The 24,604-nt window shown below is 50.8% G+C and overlaps 1 protein-coding gene across 2 annotated transcripts in view; it reads right to left on the bottom strand.

The window, feature by feature from the left end:
- MEI4 (meiotic double-stranded break formation protein 4) overlaps positions 1-24,604 on the bottom strand; it is an 88,092-nt gene that overhangs the window by 43,777 nt on the left and 19,711 nt on the right. For both annotated transcript variants that reach the window (XM_054162545.1, XM_054162544.1), the window contains exons 2-3: positions 23,829-24,077; positions 4,437-4,996 (exon numbers count right to left, since the gene is read on the bottom strand). In XM_054162545.1, the coding sequence (XP_054018520.1) occupies positions 4,437-4,996; positions 23,829-24,077 (809 nt within the window). The remainder of the gene's footprint in view (positions 1-4,436; positions 4,997-23,828; positions 24,078-24,604) is intronic.

The following is a 24,604-nucleotide window of genomic DNA, read 5'->3' as shown; positions in this document are numbered from 1 at the left end:
GATTGCCTTTGAGGGTGAGCTGCTGAATGCAATCCACAGCCACTTTCTGCCTTTGTTCACCTTTTGAAGGTGTTGCTCACAGCCCTTTTGTCCTCCTTGACAGCTCCTGACAGCTTTATAGATGAGGATGACAACGGGAAAGTTGTGTCGGTTCCAGAGCTTCATCAGTGGCTGCCTGCCTGTGCAAATGCTTTTTGACAGGCAGTAAGGTTACACACAACAAAATTCCTCCTGTTTTTATACTGGAGGGATTGAAGCATCCTCCTGGCACAAAAAACTCACACAGTTTGCCACTCCTCCCACATGACAGCCTGGTAATTAAGAGTAATTTCATTTTAAACCTAGAATCTTCCTCTCTCAATCAGCACTGGAGTAAACAGTGATGATGAAAACTGAGGCATAAAGTATCCCTGGGAGCTATCTGGTACAGAGCACATGAAGAATCAGAGAATCACAGAAGTGTCAGGGTTGGAAGGGACCTCAAGGCTCAGCCTGTTCCAAAACCCCTGCCATGGGCAGGGACACCTCACACTGCAGCAGGTTGCTCACAGCCACATCCAGCCTGGCTGCAAAAACCCATCACTGGAGGTGCTTTGAAGGAGACTTGATGGGGTGCTTGGTGCCATGGGTTAGTTGATCAGATGGTGTTGGATGATTTGTTGGACTCGATGATCTTGAAGGTCCCTTCCCTTCCCTTCCCTTCCCTTCCCTTCCCTTCCCTTCCCTTCCCTTCCCTTCCCTTCCCTTCCCTTCCCTTCCCTTCCCTTCCCTTCCCTTCCCTTCCCTTCCCTTCCCTTCCCTTCCCTTCCCTTCCCTTCCCTTCCCTTCCCTTCCCTTCCCTTCCCTTCCCTTCCCTTCCCTTCCCTTCCCTTCCCTTCCCTTCCCTTCCCTTCCCTGTCTCCAACCACCCTCAAAGGGAACAACTTCTTCCTAACATCCAATCTCAATCTACCCATTTCTAGTTTTGTTCCATCCCTCCCAGTCCCACTCTAGTTTTGTTCCATCCCTCCCTGACACCCTCAATAGTCCCTCCCCAGCTTTCTTGGAGCCCTCTTCAGATACCGGAAGGCCACAATTAGGTCTCCTCAGAGCCTTCTCTTCTCTAGACTGAACAGCTCCAACTCCCTCAGTCTCTCCTCAGAGCAGAGCAGCTCCAGCCCTCTGCTCATCCTCATGGCCCTTCTCTGGACACCTTACAGCACCTCCAGACCCTTTCTGGAGGCAGTACTCCAGGTGGGGTCTCAGCAGAGTGGAGCAGAGGGGGAGAATCGTCTTCCTTGTCCTGCTGGCTCAGCTTCTCTTGCTGCAGCCCAGGCTCTGCTTGGCTCTCTGGGCTGCAAGTGCTCACTGCTGGCTCCTGTTGAGCTTCTCCTCCCCCAGCACCCTCAGGTCCTATTCTTCAGGGCTGCTCTCAAGCCAGTCCCTGCCCAGCCTATATCAGTGCCTGGCATTGCCCCAAGCCAACTGCAGGACCTAGCACTTGGTCTTGTTGAACCTCATAAGGTTGTCTTGGGCTCAGCTCTCCAGCCTGTCCAGGTCCATTTTCCTCTCCTAGCTCTGAATTCTACATATTTATTACCCTGTTCACTTCAGGTTAAGGACTAGCAAGCCTCTGAAAAGGATTTAGTAATAAATCTTGATGAAGGCTGGAATTAGAGTAAGAGACTAAATCTTCTCTCTTTTGATGTGAATCAACAAAGATAAAATCACCTTTGCTCCTTGCCCAGACAAGAGCTGATGTGTAGCCACTGAATAAGGACTCTCTGGAATGTGCATAGAGAAGATCATCTCCACCCATCAGCTACCCAGGGAAGGGAGGATGGTGTAAAGGAAAAGAGAATCGCCACCTGGACACATACCTAAAAAGCCCTGTGACTCAAAGACTGTATCAAAGACCTGAGCAATGCCTGCTCAGGAGAAAGAGGGGAAAATAGATAAGAATAGAATAGAATAGAATAGAATAGACCAGACCATGTTGGAAGAGACCTTCAAGATCATCATGTCCAACCTATCAACCAATCCAACCCACCTAAACAACTAACCCATGGCACCAAGCACCCCATCAAGTCTCCTCCTGAACACCTCCAGTGATGGTGACTCCACCACCTCCCCAGGCAGCCCATTCCAATGGGCAATCACTCTCTCTGTATAGAACTTCTTCCTAACATCCAGCCTGAACCTCCCCTGGCGCAGCCTGGGCTCTCCTCTGCATGCTGTCAAGGTCCCTCTGGATGGATCCCTTCCCTCCAGCTGTCTGCTGCACCACACAGCTTGGTGTTGTCAGCAAACCTGCTGAGGGGGCACTCAATGCCTCTGTCCATGTTCACAACAAAGATGTTGTCAACTAAACCATGGCACCAAGTGCCTCATCCATGCTCTTTTTAAACACCTCCCGTGATGGTGACTCCACCACCTCCTTTGCCAGGCTCCTCCACTCAACAAGCAATCCCTCTCTGAATAACCTCTTAGTTGCTTTCTTACAATGAAGAAGGTTTGAATTATTGACTAACTTCCCATTCAGGTCCAGGAGGGGATGAGGTGGAAACACTGGGCACCATTAATTGTGAAGAAGTCCTTAATGAATGCCTGCTCAAGTTTTCTTTGTTCTGCATCCTGTCATCACACAGGAGAATAAAAAGAGCCCCACCTGCATGACTCCAGTCCTGATAGCACCAAATTGCTATGTATGCTCACATCCTTTCACAACACTGGCCAGGGACACCTCTAATTAAAATCTAAGCACTACACCATGGTAACACTGAAACAAAGCACCCTGGTGTCAGAGACACAAGGCTCTAGTCCTGGAAAGAGCAGCAGCCTATGAAAATTGCCTTCCAAATGCTTCCCAACCCAAAGAGAGGAATATCTGCCCCCTCTGCTCCTAGTTTGGTAATAGAATCATAAAATTGTTAGGGCTGGAAGGGACCTCAAGGATCAGCCAGTTCCATCCTCCCTGCCATGGGCAGGGACACCTCACACTACAGCAGGTTGCCCAGAGCCACATCCAGCCTGGCTGTAAAAACCTCCAGGCATGAGGCTTCCACCACCTCCCTGGGCAACCTGTGCCAGGCTCTCCCCACCCTCATGGGGAACAACTTCTTCCTCACATCCAATCCTATTTGCTTGATATTTGCACTCCTGGGGGAAAACATACAGGCAGTAGGATTAAATTTAAACAAGCAGTGTATCACTCTGAGGATCTTTTTCTACTCAATTAATCTATAAAGTTATTTTAATCCATCTTTTAAACAGCTTTTAGAAGTCTTAGTAACAGGCTAGAAGAACTTGCATGCACCAGCAAGAACTTTTGCAAATGCTTTACATCATTTATTCTCCATATGAGGGGAGGCTGAGGGAGCTGGGGGTGTTTAGCCTGGAGAAGAGGAGGCTCAGGGGAGACCTTCTTGCTCTCTACAGCTTCCTGAAGGGAGGTTGTAGCCAGGTGGGGGTTGGTCTCTTCTCCCAGGCAACCAGCACCAGAACAAGAGGACACAGACTCAAGCTGTGCCAAGGGAACTTTAGAATAGAATAGAATAGAATAGAATAGAATAGAATAGAATAGAATAGAATAGAATAGAATAAACCAGGTTGGAAGAGACCTTCAAGATCATTGTGTCCAACCCATCACCCAACACCACCTAATCAACTAAACCATGGCACCAAGCACCCCATCAAGTCTCCTCCTGAACATCTCCAGTGATGGTGACTCCACCACCTCCCCCGGCAGCCCATTCCAGTGGGCAATCGCTCTCTCTGTGTAGAATTTCTTCCTAACCGCCAGCTTGAACCTCCCCTGGCGCAGCCTGAGACTGTGTCCTCTTGTTCTGGTGCTGGCTATCTGGGAGAAGAGACCAACCCCCACCTGGCCACAACCTCCCTTCAGGCAGTTGCAGAGAGCAAGAAGGTCACCCCTGAGCCTCCTCTTCTCCAGGCTAAGCAACCCCAGCTCCCTCAGCCTTTCCTCACAGGGCTGTGCTCCAGACCCCTCCCCAGCTTTGTTGCCCTTCTCTGGACTCGCTCCAGCAAGTCAACCTCCTTCCTAAACTGAGGGGCCCAGAACTGGACACAAGACTCAAGGTGTGGCCTAACCAGGCTGGAGGTGAGGAGAAAGTTCTTCCAGAAAGAGACATTGGCCACTGGAATGTGCTGCCCAGGGAGGTGGTGGAGTCACCATCCCTGGAGGTGTTCCAAAAAGGCTGGGATGTGGCACTTGGTTTAGTTGTCAGCACGTGTTAGGTCATAGGTTGCACTTGCTGATCTCTGAGGTCTTTTCCAAGCTGGTTGATTGCATGGTATCACAACAGAAGAAAAGAACAATCACAAAAATCTGAGGAGCAGCCTTCCAAAATGTAATAAAAGAAAAGCTCATTAAATGAGGAGAATGATGAAGTAGTGTGGAATGGGGGTAGAAAGGCCAGGAGCTGTTTTGTCCTTACCCTGTTGACACTGCTGGCCCTTAAAATAATCTGGATCAGACTCTTCTCGAATTCTTCCAGCTTCCTGAAACACTTCTTCAAAACATGATTAGAAAGTTTAGTGTCAGTTAGCACACTGACCAAAACACCCACAGCCTCAGTGAGGAAACCTGAGAATGGGAATGCAGGCTGGCTGTAAAAAACAGTCAGTCCCTCAAGCAAGCGAGACACCGAGTGGCATACGGCGGAAGAATCCTTCTCAAGCTCCGCGAAGTCTGCTTGGAGAATTCCTCCTTCTGACAGCTGCCTGATTTCAAGCAGGTGTTGCAGAAACTGCACTGGAGCAGCCAGAGATTCCTCCCTGCTAGGGCTGCAAAGGTTCAGTGGGAGAGCTCTTTCCAGCCACGGTTTGGAAGCGCCGCCGTCGCGCGCAGGCTGGTGAAGCGCGGAAGCTGCGCCGAAGGAATCGAAGGCGCACTCGCTGGAGACGTCGCACCCAGAGTCTTCCAGCTGGCTGGAGGAGCTCGTAGGGATTGTACACTCCTGATCCACAAGGGTTTTAGCAGAGGCATCTGGTTTTCCTGAAACACAAAGGAGAAAGTGGCATGTTTTTAATACTTAAGGAAAGCCTCATAAAGCCTTTCTCCTTTTGCTCCCACGCAGCAAGCATAGAAGCAGAGAAACAGAGAAGCACAGAACCACAGAAGCATAGAAACATAGAAGCATAGCAGCATAGCATCATAGAATCACAGAAGCATTAGAGCACAGAATCATAGAAGCATAGAAACATAGAAACTTAGAAGCATAGAAGCATAAAAGCATAGAATCATAGAAGCATAGAATCAACCAGGTTGGAAAAGACCTCAGAGATCATCCAGTCCAACCTATGACCTAACACCTAATACCTCCTGACAACTAAACCATGGCTCCCAGTGCCACATCCAATCCCATTTTGAACACCTCCAGGGATGGTGACTCCACCACCTCCCTGGGCAGCACATCCCAATGGGCAATCTCTCTTGCTGGGAAGAAATTCTTCCTCACCTCCAGCCTAAACCTCCCCTGGCACAGCTTGAAACTGTGTCCTCTTGTTCTGGTGCTGCGTACCTGGGAGAAGAGACCAGCCCCCACCAGGCTACAACCTCCTTTCAGGCAGTTGTAGAGAACAATGTGTACCTTCTCCCCAAGAATTTGCCATGATTAGAATTCAGCTGTGGGAAAAAAATGTTATTCTTGAAGGCAAAACTTTCAGAAAGTAGTTTAAGATGGTGACCTCCTTGTGGCCTTCCAATATCTGAAGGGAGCTACAAGGAAGCTGGGGAGGGACTCTTGAGGGTGTCAGATAGTGATAGGAGTGGGGGGAATGGAGCAAAACTAGAAGTGGGGAGATTGAGATTGGATGTGAGGAGGAAATTCTTCCCCATGAGGGTGGTGAGAGCCTGGCACAGGTTGCCCAGGGAGGTGGTGGAAGCCTCCTGCCTGGAGGTGTTTGCAGCCAGGCTGGATGTGGCTGTGAGCAGCCTGCTGGAGTGTGAGGCGTCCCTGCCCATGGCAGCGGGGTTGGAACTGGCTGAGCCTTGAAGTCCCTTCCATCCCTAACAATTCTCTGATTCCATGGTTTACACACACAGTCACAAGAATGCTAACTCTAAGTTTAACATTCCTGACATTTTCACATCAATTGTTGGTGTGAAAGCCACTGAAATTATATAAGTGGCTCTCTGGGCTTCTGTTACAGAAATGGATGCAGACTCCTGGTCCCCCAAACATCCTCACTTCTTTCACTCTCAACTTAAGACTGTTTTGAAACAACAGTGAAGATCTGTTACTATAACTGCACCAAATAAGATCTTCTCCTTGATGTGTGCTTTCTATCCCCAGGCCATGTAAGGAACTCTAACAGAGTTAAACTTCCACAAAATGTCACACTGGAGCTTATGATTTCATAAAGAAAAGCATTCAGAATCAAAAATGTCTTCAGTCATCACATATGGGCTGCCCAGGGAGGTGGTGGAGTCACTGTCCCTGGAGGGGTTCAATAAAGGCTTGGATGTGGCACTAGGAGCCATGGTTTAGTTGTCAGGAGGTGTTAGGTATTAGGCCATAGGTTGGACTGGATGATCTCTGAGGTCTCTTCCAACCTGGCTGGTTCTGTGATTCTGTATCCCACCCCATCTCCTTCAAAGACACAGCAACTGCACCACAAAATGTATACACTGAGGCCACACTATTAAATCCTTTCCATACACCACTGCAGAATCTCTTTGTGTCCTATTTGACATGCTGGATACATTTAAGTGCCTCTGAGTACAAAGTCAGCACCAGATGACAACAGAATCCCTGTGCTTCGTGCTACCTGTGCCAAAACACCACAGTCAGAACAGGCAGGAGACTTGAGAGCTGTGAAGTGGAACAGCAACACAGGTTAGCTTCTCAGTGCCAGGCGACAAGGCCAGAACCTTGTCTGACCAACACCTAGGTGTGCCCTGCTTACTGGGGCATAGCCACTGCCTGCTTCTGCTCTCATTCTTACAGAGCATGCAGATATCATTCATAACTTCACAGAATCATTGAATAGACCTCTGAGATCATCCAGTCCAGCCTAGAACCCAACACCACCACACAACCAGACCGTGGCACTAAGTGCCACATCCAATCTTGCCTTAAACACCTCCAGGGATGGCAGCTCCACCAACTCCCTGGGCAGTCCATCCCAGTGTCAAATTCCCCTTTCCATGAGAAATTGCTTCCTAACATCCAACCTAACCCTCCCCTGGCACAGCTTCAGACCATGCCCTCTCTTGTCACAAGTTGCCTGGCAGAAGCACCTGACCCACACCTGATTACAGCCTCCCTTCAGATAGTTGTAGAGTGTGGTAAGGTCCCCCCTGAATCTCCTCCAGGCTGAACACCCCCAGCTCCCTCAGCCTCTCCTCATCAGACTTCCCATCCAGCCCCCTCCCCAGTCTGGTCGCCCTCCTCTGGACCTGCTCCAGCACCTCAAGATCTCTCTTGCAGTGAGGGCCCAGAGCTGCACACAGTACTAGATGTGAGGCCTCCCCAGTGCTGAGCACAGAGCACAATTCCATCCCTGCTCCTGCTGGCCACACTATTCCTGGTCCAGGCCAGGATGCCATTGGCCTCCCATGCCCCCTGGTCACTGCTTGCTCATGTTCAGCTGCTGTCACCCAGCACTGCCAGGTCCCTCCCTGTCAGTATGCTCTCTCTCTAAGGCTCCAAGGATGATTAGGGGTCTGGAGCACTGCCTGGGGAGGAGAGGCTGAGGGACCTGGGGCTGTTTATTCTGGAGAAGAGAAGATTTAGAGGAGATTTAATAAATGTCAATCAAAATCTGAGGGCTGGGGGTCAGGAGGGAGGGGACAGGCTCTGCTCACTTGCTCCCTGGGACAGGACAAGGAGCAATGGATGGAAACTCCAGCACAGGAGGCTCCACCTCAACACAAGGGGGAACTTCTTTACTGTAAGGGTCACAGAGCCCTGGAGCAGGCTGCCCAGAGAGGTTGTGGAGTCTCCTTCTTTGGAGCCTTTCAAGGCCTGTCTGGATGCATTCCTGTGTGACCTGAGCTAGAGTGTATGGTCCTGCTCTGCCAGGGGGTCGGAGTGGATGATCTCTTTGGGTCCCTTCCAACCCCTGATACCCTGTGACCCTGTGACACCAAACATTTCCAGGAGACAGTAAAAGCAGGGCTTCTAAGGCCAGCCTGGCATTTTATGCATTAACACTGTTCCCAAGTTCCCTGCACACCTAAACTTGGCAAGCAAGCAAGCACTGAAGCAAAGCACACTTCCCATGGTCTGACTAACAAAACCAGGCATCAATCTTTCAGTGCCTTCTCTCCCGAGGGTTTTGAGCAAAAGAGAGTCCAGAAGGGGGAAAAAACCACAAAACCAAACCCCAAGAAGCCAACAAACCAAAAAGCTGAACGTTGTTTTGGTGCTGTTTAAGGAAAATAAGCCCTTCCAGGGAATACAGCTCCTGTGACTTTCACCCTGGAGATGTTTTGGTCCCACTTGTAATCCCATGAGGCAAGGTGGAAATTGCTCATGAGGATGTTAATGCCAGGAGTCAAAAGAAACAAAGCAAGAACTGTGTGCAGAACAATGCTTGTGAGTCTTGCTGAAGGAAAAAGAGGTGAAAGGGAGGAGAATGAAAGAGAAGGGGAAGAAGAGAGTAATACAGAAATGGGCAGAGGAACCAAACTGGGGACTGTCCCCTAAAGTAACACAGAAATGGGCAGAGGAACCAAACTGGGGACTGTCCCCAACAGTAATACAGAAATGGGCAGAGGAACCAAACTGGGGACTGTCCCCAACAGTAACACAGAAATGGGCAGAGGAACCAAACTGGGGACTGTCCCCTAAAGTAACACAGAAATGGGCAGAGGAACCAAACTGGGGACTGTCCCCTAAAGTAACACAGAAATGGGCAGAGGAACCAAACTGGGGACTGTCCCCAACAGTAACACAGAAATGGGCAGAGGAACCAAACTGGAGACTATCCCCTAAAGTAACACAGAAATGGGCAGAGGAACCAAACTGGGGACTGTCCCCTAAAGTAACACAGAAATGGGCAGAGGAACCAAACTGGGGACTGTCCCCAACAGTAATACAGAAATGGGCAGAGGAACCAAACTGGGGACTGTCCCCAACAGTAACACAGAAATGGGCAGAGGAACCAAACTGGGGACTGTCCCCTAAAGTAACACAGAAATGGGCAGAGGAACCAAACTGGGGACTGTCCCCAACAGTAACACAGAAATGGGCAGAGGAACCAAACTGGAGACTATCCCCTAAAGTAACACAGAAATGGGCAGAGGAACCAAACTGGGGACTGTCCCCTAAAGTAACACAGAAATGGGCAGAGGAACCAAACTGGGGACTGTCCCCTAAAGTAACACAGAAATGGGCAGAGGAACCAAACTGGAGACTGTCCCCAACAGTAACACAGAAATGGGCAGAGGAACCAAACTGGAGACTATCCCCTAAAGTAACACAGAAATGGGCAGAGGAACCAAACTGGGGACTGTCCCCTAAAGTAACACAGAAATGGGCAGAGGAACCAAACTGGGGACTGTCCCCTAAAGTAACACAGAAATGGGCAGAGGAACCAAACTGGAGACTGTCCCCAACAGTAACACAGAAATGGGCAGAGGAACCAAACTGGAGACTATCCCCTAAAGTAACACAGAAATGGGCAGAGGAACCAAACTGGGGACTGTCCCCTAAAGTAACACAGAAATGGGCAGAGGAACCAAACTGGAGACTGTCCCCAACAGTAACACAGAAATGGGCACAGGAACCAAACTGGAGACTGTCCCCTAAAGGAATACAGAAATGGGCAGTGCTTAATAGGGGCCTATAAGAATGATGAGGAGAGTCTTTTTAACAGAGCCTGTTGTGACAGGACAAGAGGGAATCATTTTACACTAAAGGAGAGGAGGTTTAGCCTGGGCACAACAAAGACATTTTTTACAGTGAGAGCAGTGAAACACTAGCACAGGTAGCCAAGAGACCACAGCTGGAGCTCTGTGTCCAGTTCTGGAGCCTCTATTACAGGAAGGATCTGGAGGTGCTGGAAGGTGTCCAGAGAAGGGCCACGAGGAGGAGCAGAGGGCTGGAGCTGCTCTGCTGTGAGGACAGGCTGAGGGAGCTGGGGCTGTTCAGTCTGGAGAAGAGAAGGCTCTGAGGAGACCTAATTGTGGCCTTCCAGGATCTGAAGGGGGCTCCAAGAAAGCTGGGGAGGGACTTTTGAGGGTGTCAGGGAGTGATAGGACTGAGGGGGATGGAGCAAAACTAGAAGTGGGGAGATTCAGATTGGATGTGAGGAAGAAGTTGTTGCCCATGAGGGTGGTGAGAGCCTGGCACAGGTTGCCCAGGGAGGTGGTGGAAGCCTCCTGCCTGGAGGTGTTTGCAGCCAGGCTGGATGTGGCTGTGAGCAACCTGCTGTAGTGTGAGGTGTCCCTGCCCATGGCAGGGGGGTTGGAACTGGCTGATCCTTGTGGTCCCTTCCAACCCTCACTGATACTGTGATCCTATACTATGAAAATATGTCAGTCTTGGAAACCTCTCTGAGGTTGCTGCACTCTGCTTGCCAAAGAGGTGCTCAGTCAATAGCTCCTCAAAGGAAATGAAAATATAGGTGGAATTATTCATATTTTCTCCCCCTGTGCTCCCCCCTGCTGCATGTTTCAGGACACTCTGCTGTTCTTGATTGCATCTTAATTGATTGGTTGCTTGCAAGGCCACTTTCCACGAACAATCAATCAAGTTTCTTCTCCACTATAATAAGAAAGATCTCCTCACACACCTTAAGTGTTTGCTGTGCCTTTCCTGCATGGGCAACCTCTTTCCTTCTGCTTTCATTGCTAATGAAGCTGGCTGGGTGGAGGGAAAAGCAACTCCCTCTCTTCCCTAATTAACTCCTCTGTGTTTAGCACACCATTGCTGTCCTGATCTGGAACCAAGGCAAACTTCTGCATGCATCAGAGCAAAGCAAAGCAATACTGTCCCAACATGTTTGGAACATTTGGAAACCCTCATGAGAAAAAAATACTAAAAAGCTTCCACCCAGGATATCCTCATAGAAAGGCTCAAGAAATGCAGCAGAGATGGATGGTCCATGAAGGGGGACTGAAAAACAGCGTTGAGAGGGTTGGGATCAGTGGCACAGAGTCAACCTGGAGGCCTGGGGCCAGTGGTGTTCCCCAGGGATCAGTACTGGGTCCACTTTTGTTCAATATCTTTATCAAGCACCTGGCTGAGGGGAGTGAGAGGACCCTCAGCAAGTTCTGATGATACAGCACTGGGGGGTGGCTGACACCTGCCAGGCTGTGCTGGCATCCAACCAGAGCTGCACAGGCTGGGAGCTGGCTGCAGGCAAACCTCATGGAGTTCAACAAGGACAAGTGCAGGGTCCTGCATCTGGGGAGGGAAAACAGCAGGCACCAGGACAGGTTAGGAGCTGCCCTGCTGGAGAGCAGCTCCACAGAGAAAGACCTTGGAGTGCTGGGGGGCAGCAAGTTCTGCATGGGACAGCAATGTGCCCTGGGGGCCAAGAGAGCCAAGGGGATCCTGGGGTGCAGCAAGGAAATTGTGGCCAGCAGGGCTGGGGAGGTTCTGCTCCCCCTCTGCTCTGCCCTGCTGAGAGCACAGCTGCAATCCTGTGGCCAGTTTGGGGCTCCCCAGCTCAAGAGAGACAGAGAGCTGCTGGAGAGAGTCCAAGGCAGAGGCAGGAGGATGCTTAGGGGACTTGAGCATCTCCCCTGGGAAGAGAGACTGAGAGCCCTGGGGCTGTTTAGTCTGGAGAGGAGAAGGCTGAGAGGGATCTGATCAATGTCTCTCAAGAGCTGAGGGCCGGGGGTCAAGGGGAGGGGGCCAAGCTCTTGTGGGTGCTGCACAGCAAGAAGCCAAGGAGCAATGGAGACAAACTTGAGCAGGGAAGGTTTCAGCTCCACATGAGGAGAAACTTCTTTGGTGTGAGGGTGAGGGAGCCCTGGAGCAGGCTGCCCAGAGAGGTTGTGGAGTCTCCTTCTCTGGAGCCTTTCCAACCCCACCTGGATGCATTCCTGTGCAGACTCCCCGGGGTGCTGCTGCTGTGGCAGGGGGGTTGGGCTGGATGCTCTCTGGAGGTCCCTTCCAAGCTCTGATTTTCTGTGACACTGTGATTCTCCAAGTGCAAACATTTCAGCAGCTGTGTATCCCACCCTTTCCTTCTGCCTTTCCATTTTGTTTACACAAGCAGGCTGTAAACAAAGCTCTTCTCTTTATAGCTCAGGTACTTCCTTCTGGCATATTTTCTCCCATTTACCACCAATTCCACTGCAATGAATCTCCACTCCTCAAATTAATTGCTCAGTGTCAGGATTTAAATGCTTCTTGGAAGGCTTAGATGCATACACCTCAATCTGTTAGGGGTTTTGCTTACATAAAGCATGTAAATGGTTGAGCATTCAGGAAGAATTGAGCAGGATTTGGAGGGTATAACCATTCATCTTTAGGGGTTTTCTGTAGAAGGCAGCCCAGATCCTGTGTAGCTCAAGGCAAATACAGAATACTTGTGGTACTGATGCCCAGGGAGGTGGTGGGGTCAAGGGCCCTGGTGGGGTTGAAGCAAAGCCTGGATGAGGCACTTAGTGCTATCTCTAGTTGATTAGTTAGGGTTGGGTGATCAGTTGGACTTGAGGATCTTGGAGGGCTCTTCCAACCTCCTTGGTTCTGTGACTCTGTAGTTTATCAAATAATAACAAACCCTTTCTCTCACTGGGACAATCAAGCTGGGTTTAACTCTGAATGGCTTGGAATAGAATTACTCAGGTTGGAAAAGACCTTCAAGGTCATCAAGTCCAACCTACCACCCAGCACCATCTAATCAACTAAACCATGGCATCAAGTGCCTCAGCCAGGCTCTTCTTAAACACCTCCAGGGATGGTGACCCCACCACCTCCCTGGGCAGCACATTCCAGTGGCCAATCACTCTCTCTGGGAATAATTTCTTCTTAACATCCAGCCTGAACCTCCCCTGGCACAGCTTGAGACTGTGTCCTCTTGTTCTGGTGCTGGTTGCCTGCCTGGGAGAAGAGACCAACCCCCACCTGGCTACAACCTCCCTTCAGGGAGTTGTAGACAGCAAGAAGGTCTCCCCTGAGCCTCCTCTTCTGCAGGCTAAGCAACCCCAGCTCCCTCAGCCTCTCCTCACAGGGCTGTGCTCCAGACCCCTCCCCAGCCTCCTTGCCCTTCTCTGGACACCTTCCAGCATCTCAACATCTTTCCTAACCTGAGGGCCCCAGAACTGGACACAGGACTCCAGGTGTGGCCTAAGCAGTGCTGAGTACAGGGCAGGGCTCCTGCTGGCCACACTGCTCCTGATGCAGGCCAGGATTAGTTTTCACCTCCTTTTGTAGATGGCTTACAGTAGAACTTTCAACTGCCATGCCCTTAAGCCCCACTCTGTGTTCTCAGCCTCCAGAGCAGCAGATGGCTGCTGCCAGCCCACCCTTACCTGAGTGTTTCTCTGTGCTTGGGAAAATGCTGAACTGAGTCAGGATGTGATGAAAATGCTCAGCCTGTGTTTGACTTTTCAGAATACCGTCACCTAAGTTCTGCTTCCTGTGTCAAGACATTGGAAGCAGTGCTGAGCACAGGGGCACAATGACCTCCCTGCTCCTGCTGGCCACACTCTTCCTGATGCCATTGGCATTCTTGGCCACCTGGGCACACTGCTGGCTCGTGTTCAGCTGCTGCCAACCATCACCCCCAGGTCCCTTCCTGCCTGGCTGCTCTCCAGCCACTCTGACCCCAGCCTGTAGCACTGCCTGGGGTTGCTGTGGCCAGGGTGTAGAGCCCAGCCCTTCGATGTGTTCCTGTGCAGAAAGCTGGATGATTCTTGGGGGCCTGTGCCCCAAGTAGATGCTCAGAACAGCTGCAGCAGTGCCATCTGAGAAGACAGACAGCATCTGCTTTCACCAGGAGAAAGCTTCCACCACCACAACACACTTGTTATCCATGGAAGGAGCAGCACTCTGAGATTCCAGTGAATCATTACACTCCAGCTGGTGCTCGTTCCAGATTGCAAATTAACTTATTTAATTATCCTGAATAGGCCTCAGCTTTCAGAAAAGTTTCTCATTGTGGCACCACAATTAAGATGAACAGATTTATCTCATCATCAGATTCCAAGAGCCACACTCCCATAAATCTGTGCTAAACACATTGGAGCTCCGTTTTTGTCAATCTGCTGGATCCTCCCTCGCTTCCTGGCTCCCCTCCTCACACAACCAAACGGCATTTCAGATGGTGACACATGGCTTGCAGGCCTGCCTACCTGCATTAGCAGCACACTTGGAAGCCTGGGAGTGCATTAGGACCCTTGAGATATCAACTGAGAGTTCATTCTTGAAGTACAGTCCCTCTGACACCATCATTCCCCAGAGAAAATGCTGGGATGACTCTTACTTAGACTGGGATGACCTTGCACTCAGCACTGGTGAGGTCACACCTTGAGTGTCGTGTCCAGTTTTGGGCACCTCAATACAGGAGAGCTGTGGAGGTGCTGGAGCCAGGGCAGAGGAGGGCAAGGAAGCTGGGAAAGGCCTGGAGAAGAAATCTGATGAAGAGAGACTGAAGGAGCTGGGGATGGTTAGTGTGAAACAGAGGAGGCTGAGGGGAGACCTCATTGCTGTCTACAGCTACCTGAAAGGAGGTTGTGGAGAGGCTGCTGCTGCTCTCTTCTCACAGGGAGTTAGTGACAGAACAAGAGGGAATGGCCTCAAGCTGCCACTGGGTAGGTTTAGCCTGGACATAGTATCATAGTATCAGTCAGGGTTGGAAGGGACCACAAGGATCATCTGGTTCCAACCCCGCTGCCATGGGCAGGGACACCCCACACTACATCAGCCTGGCCAGAGCCTCATCCAGCCTGGGCTTAAACACCTCCAGGGACAGGGCCCCGACCACCTCCCCGGACAACCCATCCCAGGGCTTCACCACTCTCATGGGGAAGAACTTCCTCCTCACCTCCAGCCTGAATCTCCCCACCTCCAGCTTCATTCCATTCCCCCTAGTCCTATCACTGCCTGAGATCCTGAGCAGTCCCTCCCCAGCCTTCTTGTAGCCCCCTTCAGATACTGGAAGGCCACAATGAGGTCACCTCAGAACCTTCTCTTCTCCAGACTGAACAGCCCCAACTCCTTCAGTCTGTCCTCATAGGAGAGGTGCTCCAGCCCTCTGCTCATCCTCCTGGCCCTTCTCTGGACACATTCCAGGAAATTAGGAAACATTTTTTGATGGCAAGTTTGGAATGTGCTGCCCAGGGAGGTGGTGGAGTCCCCCAGCCTGGCTGTGTTTGAAGGTGGTTTGGCTGTGGTGCTTGGGGCTCTGGTTTAGGGGTGACCCTTGTAGAGTAGGGTTCTGAGTTGGACTTGGTGCTCCTGAAGGTCTTTTCCCACCTGACTGTTTCTGTGCTTCGGTGATCTGTATGGAGAGGCCACTTTGTAGGGGTGGCAGGGGGGGCAGAGGGAGAGAGGAAGAATCTTTATGCAGACACATCACATCCCTAAGCACCAAACCAAAAGAATGAGATCTCTTTTCCATGGCAACATCAAACTCAGTGTTGCCTGCTGCCCAGTGGAGAATCCTCTCACCTTGGAAGAAAAGGAAGCTAGAAAAAGAACAAAGCCAAAGCTGCTCCTCAGAGGCTCCTCTGCAGCTGCCATCCTTGTGCATTCCTTGCTTCCTGCCAAGTACCACGAGGGGGAAAAAAGTGGTGACAGGACACAGCAATCTGCAACAGCAGCTCATTCAAATATGCTGACCAGCAAAAAATAGCCCAGGGAGGTGGTGGAAGCCTCCTGCCTGGAGGTGTTTGCAGCCAGGCTGGATGTGGCTGTGAGCAACCTGCTGCGGTGTGAGGTGTCCCTGCCCATGGCAGGGGGGTTGGAACTGGCTGAGCCTTGAGGTCCCTTCCTAACAAGTCCATGATTCTAGGATACAGAAAGACAGCAGGGTAATTTGGGAAGTCCAGCACACAGGCCTCCACCTTACTGCTCCCCATGCCAAGGGAACTCAAATCTTTGCTAAATGTTACTCAGGACAGCTGTAAACATTTCACAGCTTCCTTCTGGGGAGGGAAGTAATTGCTTCTAACAGACTGGTATGTATCACAGAATCACAGAATTGTCAGGGTTGGAAGGGACCTCAAGGAGCATCCAGCTCCATCCCCCCTGCCATGGGCAGGGACACCTCACACCACAGCAGGTTGCTCACAGCCACATCCAGCCTGGCTGCAAACACCTCCAGGCAGGAGGCTTCCACCACCTCCCTGGGCAACCTGTGCCAGGCTCTCACCACCCTCATGGGCAACAACTTCTTCCTCACATCCAATCTGACCTGATCATTGTTACTCAGTCTGATTTGGAGTGCTGTGCCCTCCACAAAGAAGGAGATTCCTTCATGAGGCTGAAAATACTACATACACTGAGGAACATGGACAGGTTTTGGTCTTCTCTTTCTTGCTGAATGTGTTTTGTAGTTTTTAATGCTCAAAGAGAGATCAATCTTTTATCAGTGATGCTCTCCCATCACTCCTTTTAATGGAAGCACACAGAGGAAATATCCCCAGACACTTCAGTTACAGTGGAGAGTTTTGCCCTTTTCAGAGGCTTCAAATCAAACTGTTCAGAGAAGAGGAGGCTGAGGGGAGACCTCATTGCTGTCTACAGCTCCCTGAAACGAGGTTGTGGAGAGGCTGCTGCTGGTCTCTTCTTCCAGGTAATCAGTGACAGAACAAAAGGGAATGGCCTCAAGCTGCCACTGGGTAGGTTTAGAGTGGTCATTAGGAAACATTTTTTGATGGCAAGAGTGGTCAGGCCTTGGAATGTGCTGCCCAGGGAGGTGGTGGAGTCCCCAAGCCTGGCTGTGTTTCAAGGTGGTTTGGCTGTGGTGCTTGGGGCTGTGGTTTAGGGGTGAACCTTGTAGAGTAGGGTTGTGGGTTGGACTTGGTGCTCCTGAGGGTCTTTTCCAACCTGAATGTGCCTGTGCTTCTGTGAAAAGACTCTGACCAGCTGTCACTCTTCTGCTCTCATCAAAGCAGATAGCATCTAATCCCTTCTTTGACTACTGAGGAAAGGCTGGGGCTTTAAGCTGAGCCCTTGATGTTTCTACCACTCCCTACTGAGCCAGAAACAGCCCAGGCATGACTTTCTGAGAAGTCAAAAGGGAATCATAGAATCATAGAATTGTCAGGGTTGGAAGGGACCTCAAGGCTCAGCCAGTTCCAACCATGGGCAGGGACACCTCACACTCCAGCAGGTTGCTCACAGCCACATCCAGCCTGGCCTTCAAAACCTCCAGGGATGAGGCAAAAGCCAATAACCTCCTTGCTGCTGACCTGGACTTGTGTATCATTTATAATTAGTTCAGTTGAGCACAGTCTATAATTACTTTCACTTCACAATTAGTTTCACTTTATAATTAGTTTCACCTCAGCTGGTCAGCTGGTTGCTTCCAGTTCTAAATGCTTCTGGTTTTGCAGCAGGTCTGAGCTTCCAGTAAGAAGGAAGGAGACTGAGGTGTTCAGAGTAATCTGCAAAGGAAATTGCTGCCTTTTCCCACATGTACAATGAAATGCCTCAAAACACAGAATACAGAATTAACCAGCTTGGAAAAGAGCTCAGAGATCATCCAGCCCAACCTATCACCCAACACCATCTGATCAACTAAACCATGGCACCAAGTGCCTCAGCCAGGCTCCTTTTAAACACCTCCAGGGATGGTGACTCCACCACCTCCCTGGGCAGCACATCCCAATGGCCAATCTCTCTTGCTGGGAAGAATTTCTTCCTAACATCCAGCCTGAACCTCCCCTGGCACAGCTTGAGACTGTGTCCTCTTGTTCTGGTGCTGGTTGCCTGGGAGAAGAGACCAACCCCCACCTGGCTACAACCTCCCTTCAGGGAGTTGTAGAGAGCAAGAAGGTCTCCCCTGAGCCTCCTCTTCTCCAGGCTAAGCAACCCCAGCTCCCTCAGCCTCTCCTCACAGGGCTGTGCTCCAGACCCCTCCCCAGCTTTGTTGCCCTTCTCTGGACACCTTCCAGCATCTCAACATCTTTCCTAACCTGAGGAGCCCAGAACTGGACACAGGACTCCAGGTGTGGCCTAAGCAGTGCTGAGCACAGGGCAGAATGACTTCCCTGCTCCTGCTGGCCACACTCTTCCTGATGCAGGCCAGGATGCCATTGGCCGCCTTGGCCACCTGGGCACACTTCTGGCTCATGTTCAGCTGCTGTCCACCAGTCCCCCCAGATCCCTTTCTGCCTGGCCAAGCTGTGCCAGGGGAGGTTTAAGCTGGATGTTAGGAAGAAATTCTTCCCAGCAAGAGAGATTGGCCCTTGGGATGTGCTGCCCAGGGAGGTGGTGGAGTCACCATCACTGGAGGTGTTTAGGAAGAGCCTGGCTGAGGCACTTGGTGCCATGGTTTAGTTGATCAGATGGTGCTGGGTGATAGGTTGGACTGGATGATCTGGAAGGTCTTTTCCAACCTGGTTAATTCAATTCAATTCTATTCTATTCTATTCCATTCTATTCTATGCCATTCCACTCCATTCCATTCCACTCCATGCCATTCCATGCCATGCCATTCCACTCCATTCCATTCCATTCTATGCCATTCCACTCCATTCCATTCCACTCCATGCCATTCCATGCCATGCCATTCCACTCCATGCCATTCCATTCCACTCCATGCCATTCCAACCCAACAGAAAGGCAGTGGGGGGCCAGGCAGGGGAGGCAGTGGGTTTGTTTGCTGCTATTTCTCAGGAGGGGAACAAGCAGTTCAGTACCTTCCTAGAGTGTGAATTCCTCGAAGGGAGGACCATGAATCAAGACTGAAGGTGAAGCTAAGGAGAAGAGAACCCATGCTTGATAGAAGCTTGGCTAAAAATACACCCTGGCTAACTGCCTTGGAAGCCTTCAGGAGGATCAGCCTAAGGCAACAGAGGCAATAAACATCCATCCTCTAAATTGTCACTCCTAAAATACATGCTTGGGGGGAAAAAACCACCAGGGGGGGAGCATTGCATCTGTGCCTGCCTAGGTTGGAGTAACAGCTGCAGGCTTTTCAGATCTCTTTAACAAAGGCTGCCAAGAAACAGTGTGGCTTGATTTGATGGGCTGCTAACAGCTAAGGGATTTGTCTTAGGGGACAGGTGCTTCAAGCCACGAAGCCATGAATTCATCAAGGCTCTCTCAGAGCCTTTGTCTTTTCAGGTAGCACCAAAGGGAAGTGACAAAGGAACGCTCAGACATCCCATGCTCCCCTTCTTGGAATGACACCAAGGAGTTCCTTCCCTCACTGCCAGGGATTTTTCAGCTGACTCAAAGGAAGGGAAGGAGGTTTGGTTAATATGAAATCTGATTTGTTTCTACCCAGGGGCAGAGTTGCCAGGGCAATAATGACATGGTGGAAGATAATCATAGAATCACAGAGTTAAACAACATCAGAGGTTGGAAGGGACCTCCAGATATCATCCAGTCCAACCCCCCTGCCAGAGCAGCAGCACCCAGAGGAGTCTGCACAGGAAAGCACCCAGGGGTGTGTGGAAAGTCTCCAGAGCAGGAGACTCCACAACCTCTCTGGGCAGAATGTTCCAGGGATCTGTCACCCTCACTGCAAAGAAGTTTCTCCTCATGGTGAGGTGAAATCTTATCTAGAATGAAATAGAACAGAATTAACCAGGTTGGAAAAGCCCTTTGAGATCAAGTCCAACTTATCATCCAACACCATCTCATCAACTAAATCATGGCACCAAGTGCCTCATCCAGGCTCCTCTTAGACACCTTCAGGGATGGTGACTCCACCACCTCCCTGGGCAGCACATCCCAATGGCCAGTCTCTCTTGCTGGGAAGAACTTCTTCTTCTATGTTCAAGCTTGTACCTGTTGTTCCTTGTCTTACTATTGCACACCACCCAAAAGAGCTTGGCCCCCTCCACTTGACCCTCAGCTACTGAGAGACATTGATCAGATCCCTCTCAGCCTTCTCTTCTCCAGCCCCAGGCTCTCAGTCTCTCTTCACAGGGGAGATGCTCAAGTCCCCTAAGCATAGAATCAAAGAATCATAGAATCAACCAGGGGGGAAAAGACCTGAGAGATCATCAAGTCCAACCTATTACCCCATACCTAACACCTCCTGACAACTAAACCATGGCTCCAAGTGCCACATCCAAGCCTTTTGTGAACCCTGCCAGGGACAGGGACTCCACCACCTCCCTGGGCAGCATCCTTGTGGCTCTCTGTTGGACTCTCTCCAGCAGGTCTCTGTCTCTCTCGAACTGGGGAGCCCAATGAAGAGACAGTTAGAGAAAGATCTGCTTCTCCTTCTCCTAGGGTGGGTGATGCACAGCCCAAAGCAGCACCATGCAAAAGCACCACCACTGGCCTCGTATTCATACAGACAGCTGCACATTAAGTCAAGTAAGGAACTTCCACTTGCAGCACAGGGAGTGTAAACCTCAGCAGTTTTCCACACAACACATTAAAGAGGAACAACTTGTACTGCCACCACTTCAACTGCAGGAAAGCAGGCTCCTACCCCTCAGAAAGGAGCCTCAAGCTTTTTTTTTGGGGGGGGGGTCTCTGAGGACAAACAACGACTCAGGGGGGACAAAAATACTTCTTAAATGGCAGCTTTGTTCTTTCTCCTTCCTGTGCAGCCATGCTGCATGCCACTTTGTTTGGAGAAGGCAAACAGGCATCACAGCTTCAAAGAGCTCACAAATTTCTCACCTCAGGGAAATCAAACTCCACGGGCAGTCTCTAATCACTCCTGAAGCCTCTGAAAGGCCTACTACCATTATTACAGACAGCAGGTGGGAGAAGAAAGCTCTCACGCTCAGAATACAGAGCAGGGAAGATCCAGCTGCAAAGTGAACCTTGGCTGAAGGACTGGAACTCATTGAATCACTGAAACACAGAATCAACCAGGCTGGAAAAGACCTCAGAGAACATCAAGCTCAACCTATTACCCTACACCTAACACCTCCTGACAACTAAACCATGGCTCCAAGTGCCACATCCAAGCCTTTTTTGAACACCTCCAGGTGACTCCACCACCTCCCTGGGCAGCACATCCCAATATCCAATCTCTCTTGCTGGGAAGAACTTTCTCCTCACCTCCAGCCTAAACCTCCCCTGGCACAGCTTCAGACTGTGTCCTCTTGTTCTGGTGCTGCTTGCCTGGCAGAAGAGACCAACCCCCACCTGGCTACAACTTCCTTTCAGGGAGCTGGAGAGAGCAAGAAGGTCTCCCCTGAGCCTCCTCTTCTCCTGGCTAAGCAACCCCAGCTCCCTCAGCCTCTCCTCACAGGGCTGTGCTCCAGACCCCTCCCCAGCTTTGTTGCCCTCCTCTGGACACCTTCAAGTGTCTCAATGTCCTTCTTAAACTGAGGGGCCCAGAACTGGACACAGGACTCAAGGTGTGGCCTAAGCAGTGCTGAGCACAGGGCAGAATGACCTCCCTGCTCCTGCTGGCCACACTGCTCCTGATGCAGGCCAGGATGCTCTCGGCCTTCCTGGCCCCCTGGGCACACTGCTGGCTGATGTTCAGCCTACTATCAACCATAAGCACACTAACATAAACACAAAGAGATGAAGGGAAAAGCAGCTACACAGTAGGTGCTGTATTGGGTTTGTAGCCTGGAGAGACTGCAGGCATACAGAAGGATTACAGATGCCACACAGTCATCTCTACTCTTTATGATTCCATTGCTAAACAAGGCTTGCCCACACTCACAAATGGGATTTGGTTAGCTACTGAAGGTACCTTGGAACAGAGGATTTAGTGCAGCTGCAGCTGTCTAAAATTAGATGTATCACACTTTAGGCCTGTGAACAAACTTGAGTGTGACTGGGATGATGCAAGCTGCCATCCACTGGGAGAGGTGCTGTTTGCCAAGGACAGCTCGTTCCTCATCCTACCTCACAACTAACAGAGCTTCCTCTGGCAAGTGAGGAATCAGCACTGCTCAGCTCAACTGCTCAAACAACTTCACCAAAGTTAGACTGGAAAGAGAATCTGCAGATTATTTGCTTTCATGTCCTGGATATGTTCTGCTTCCTGCACAAGGAGAACATCCTCTCCAAACATTAGATGCTAATAAACCTCTCCTGACTGCATGCATACATGCAATCAGCTCCTCACAGCATGAAGACAAGCATGAAGAGTCATTACATCACTGTCACACAATCACAGAATCAAGCAGGTTGGAAAAGACCTCAGAGGTCATCAAGTCCAACCTATGGCCTAACACCTGACACCTCCTGACAACTAAACCATGGCTCCCAGTGCCACATCCAAGCCTTTTGTGAACACCTCCAGGGATGGGGACTCCACCACCTCCCTGGGCAGCACATCCCAATGGCCAATCTCTCTTGCTGGGAAGAGCTTTCTTCTCACCTCCAGCCTAAACCTCCCCTGGCACAACTTGAGACGGTGTCCTCTTGTTCTGGTGCTGCTTGGCTGGCAGAAGAGACCAACCCCCACCTGGCTACAACTTCTCTGCTAGAGAAAGTCTATTATTGAGAAAATAAATAAACCAACCTACCAACCCTTAGAGCTTCTAGCTAAAATCTAATCCATCCCCCCTCTCAGTCAAAGGTAGCACCCAGAAATCATATCACAAGGCAACAGAGCAGCTATGCTGTCAGCACAAAGGCACTCCAGTGAAGTCTCACCAAGCTTTCTATCAGGGAGCCTTCTAAAAATCTCCAGTTATAAAGCAACTAGCAACACATTTTGATTCCAGGCATCCCCTCAACAGTGAAATCTCTCCCCTCTTCAGCCAAGAGCATTTTCCCCTCCATCTCCCAGAAGAAATCACAGAATCACAGAATTGTCAGGGTTGGAAGGGACCTCAAGAAGCAGCCAGTTCCAACCCCACTGCCATGGCCAGGGACACAGAGAAGGGCCACAAGGATGAGCAGAGGGCTGGAGCTGCTCTGCTATGAGGACAGACTGAAGGAGTTGGGGCTGTTCAGTCTGGAGAAGAGAAGGCTCTGAGGTGACCTCATTGTGGCCTTCCTGTATCTGAAGGGGGCCTACAAGAAGGCTGGGGAGGGACTGCTCAGGATCTCAGGTAGTGATAGGACTAGGGGGAATGGAATGAAGCTGGAGGTGGGGAGATTCAGGCTGGAGGTGAGGAGGAAGTTCTTCCCCATGAGAGTGGTGAAGCCCTGGAATGGGTTGTCCAGGGAGGTGGTTGGGGCCCCATCCCTGGAGGTGTTTAAGCCCAGGCTGGATGAGGCTCTGGCCAGCCTGATCTAGTGTGGGGTGTCCCTGCCCATGGCAGGGGGGTTGGAACCAGATGATCCTTGTGGTCCCTTCCAACCCTGACTGACACTATGATACTATGACACCTCACACTATAGCAGGTTGCTCACAGCCACATCCAGCCTGGCTGCAAACACCTCCAGGGATGAGGCTTCCACCACCTCCCTGGGCAACCTGTGCCAGGCTCTCACCACCCTCATGGGGAAGAACTTCTTCCTCACATCCAATCTCAATCTACCCCTTTCTAGTTTTGCTCCATCCCCCCCAGTCCTATCACTCCCTGACACCCTCAAAAGTCCCTCCCCAGCTTTCTTGTAGGCCCCTTCAGACACTGGAAGGCTACAATAAGGTCTCCTGGGAGCCTTCTCTTCTCCTCAGTGAGCAGCCCCAACTCTCTCAGTCTGTCCCCAGATCCCTCCCTGGAGCCTGCAGCCATCCTCCACCGCTCGTCCCTGTGCCTTTGATGTCCTAGAACGAGAATGACTCACTCCACATTCACAAGTCAGAGAAACACTTGCTGCTGGAGCTCACCAACCCTCCCCTAGCCAGGAATTCTCTCAGGATCTCACCATTTTCCAGGCAGAATCTTGGACAGATCTTGTGTAGAAGCAGCTCCTGACGCAAGCGAAGAACTTCAGCCTCCAGCGCTTCAGCTCTGGATTTCCAGCCCTGCTCAGGCTCGGATGCAGCCCTGGCAAGGTGCTCAATGTATTCTCTGCAACTCTGCCCTGCTGGCTTGGAGTGGATAATTGCAAAAGCCAGTGCCAGCTTGGAGATTTTCAGGAACCAGACTTCCTTTTCTCTTCCTCCTCTGATTTCTATTAGGAGAGGAACCAGAAAGCAACACAACAAAAGTTAACTTCCCGACGGCTCCACCAAGGACATCAAGCACAATTTTCCCCTGGCTCTGAAAAGTGGCCAACTTCTTGCATTTCTGCTGCCTTCCTACATAGAGGCATAGAATTGTTAGGCTTGGAAGGGACCTCAAGGAGCATCCAGTTCCAGCCCCCCTGTTGTGGCCAGGGACACCTCACACTACAGCAGGTTGCTCACAGCCACAGCCAGCCTGGCCTGAAAAACCTCCAGGGATGAGGCTGCCACCACCTCCCTGGGCAACCTGTGCCAGGCTCTCACCACCCTCATGGGGAACAACTTCTTCCTCACATGCAATCTCAATCTACTCACTTCTATTATTTTTCCATTGCCCCCCCCAGATCTTCTCAGCTTCATCTCAGTTCCTAGGTCAAAAGCCCAATGGCATCCTGGCCTGCATCAGGAGCAGTGTGGCCAGCAGGAGCAGGGAAGTCATTCTGCCCTGTGCTCAGCACTGGTCAGGCCACACCTG

The sequence above is a fragment of the Dryobates pubescens genome, chromosome 6, assembly GCF_014839835.1.
Source record: "Dryobates pubescens isolate bDryPub1 chromosome 6, bDryPub1.pri, whole genome shotgun sequence".
NCBI lineage: Eukaryota > Metazoa > Chordata > Aves > Piciformes > Picidae > Dryobates > Dryobates pubescens.
The sequence above is the reverse complement of the archived record's forward strand: the minus strand, read 5'-3'. Positions and strand labels throughout refer to the sequence as shown.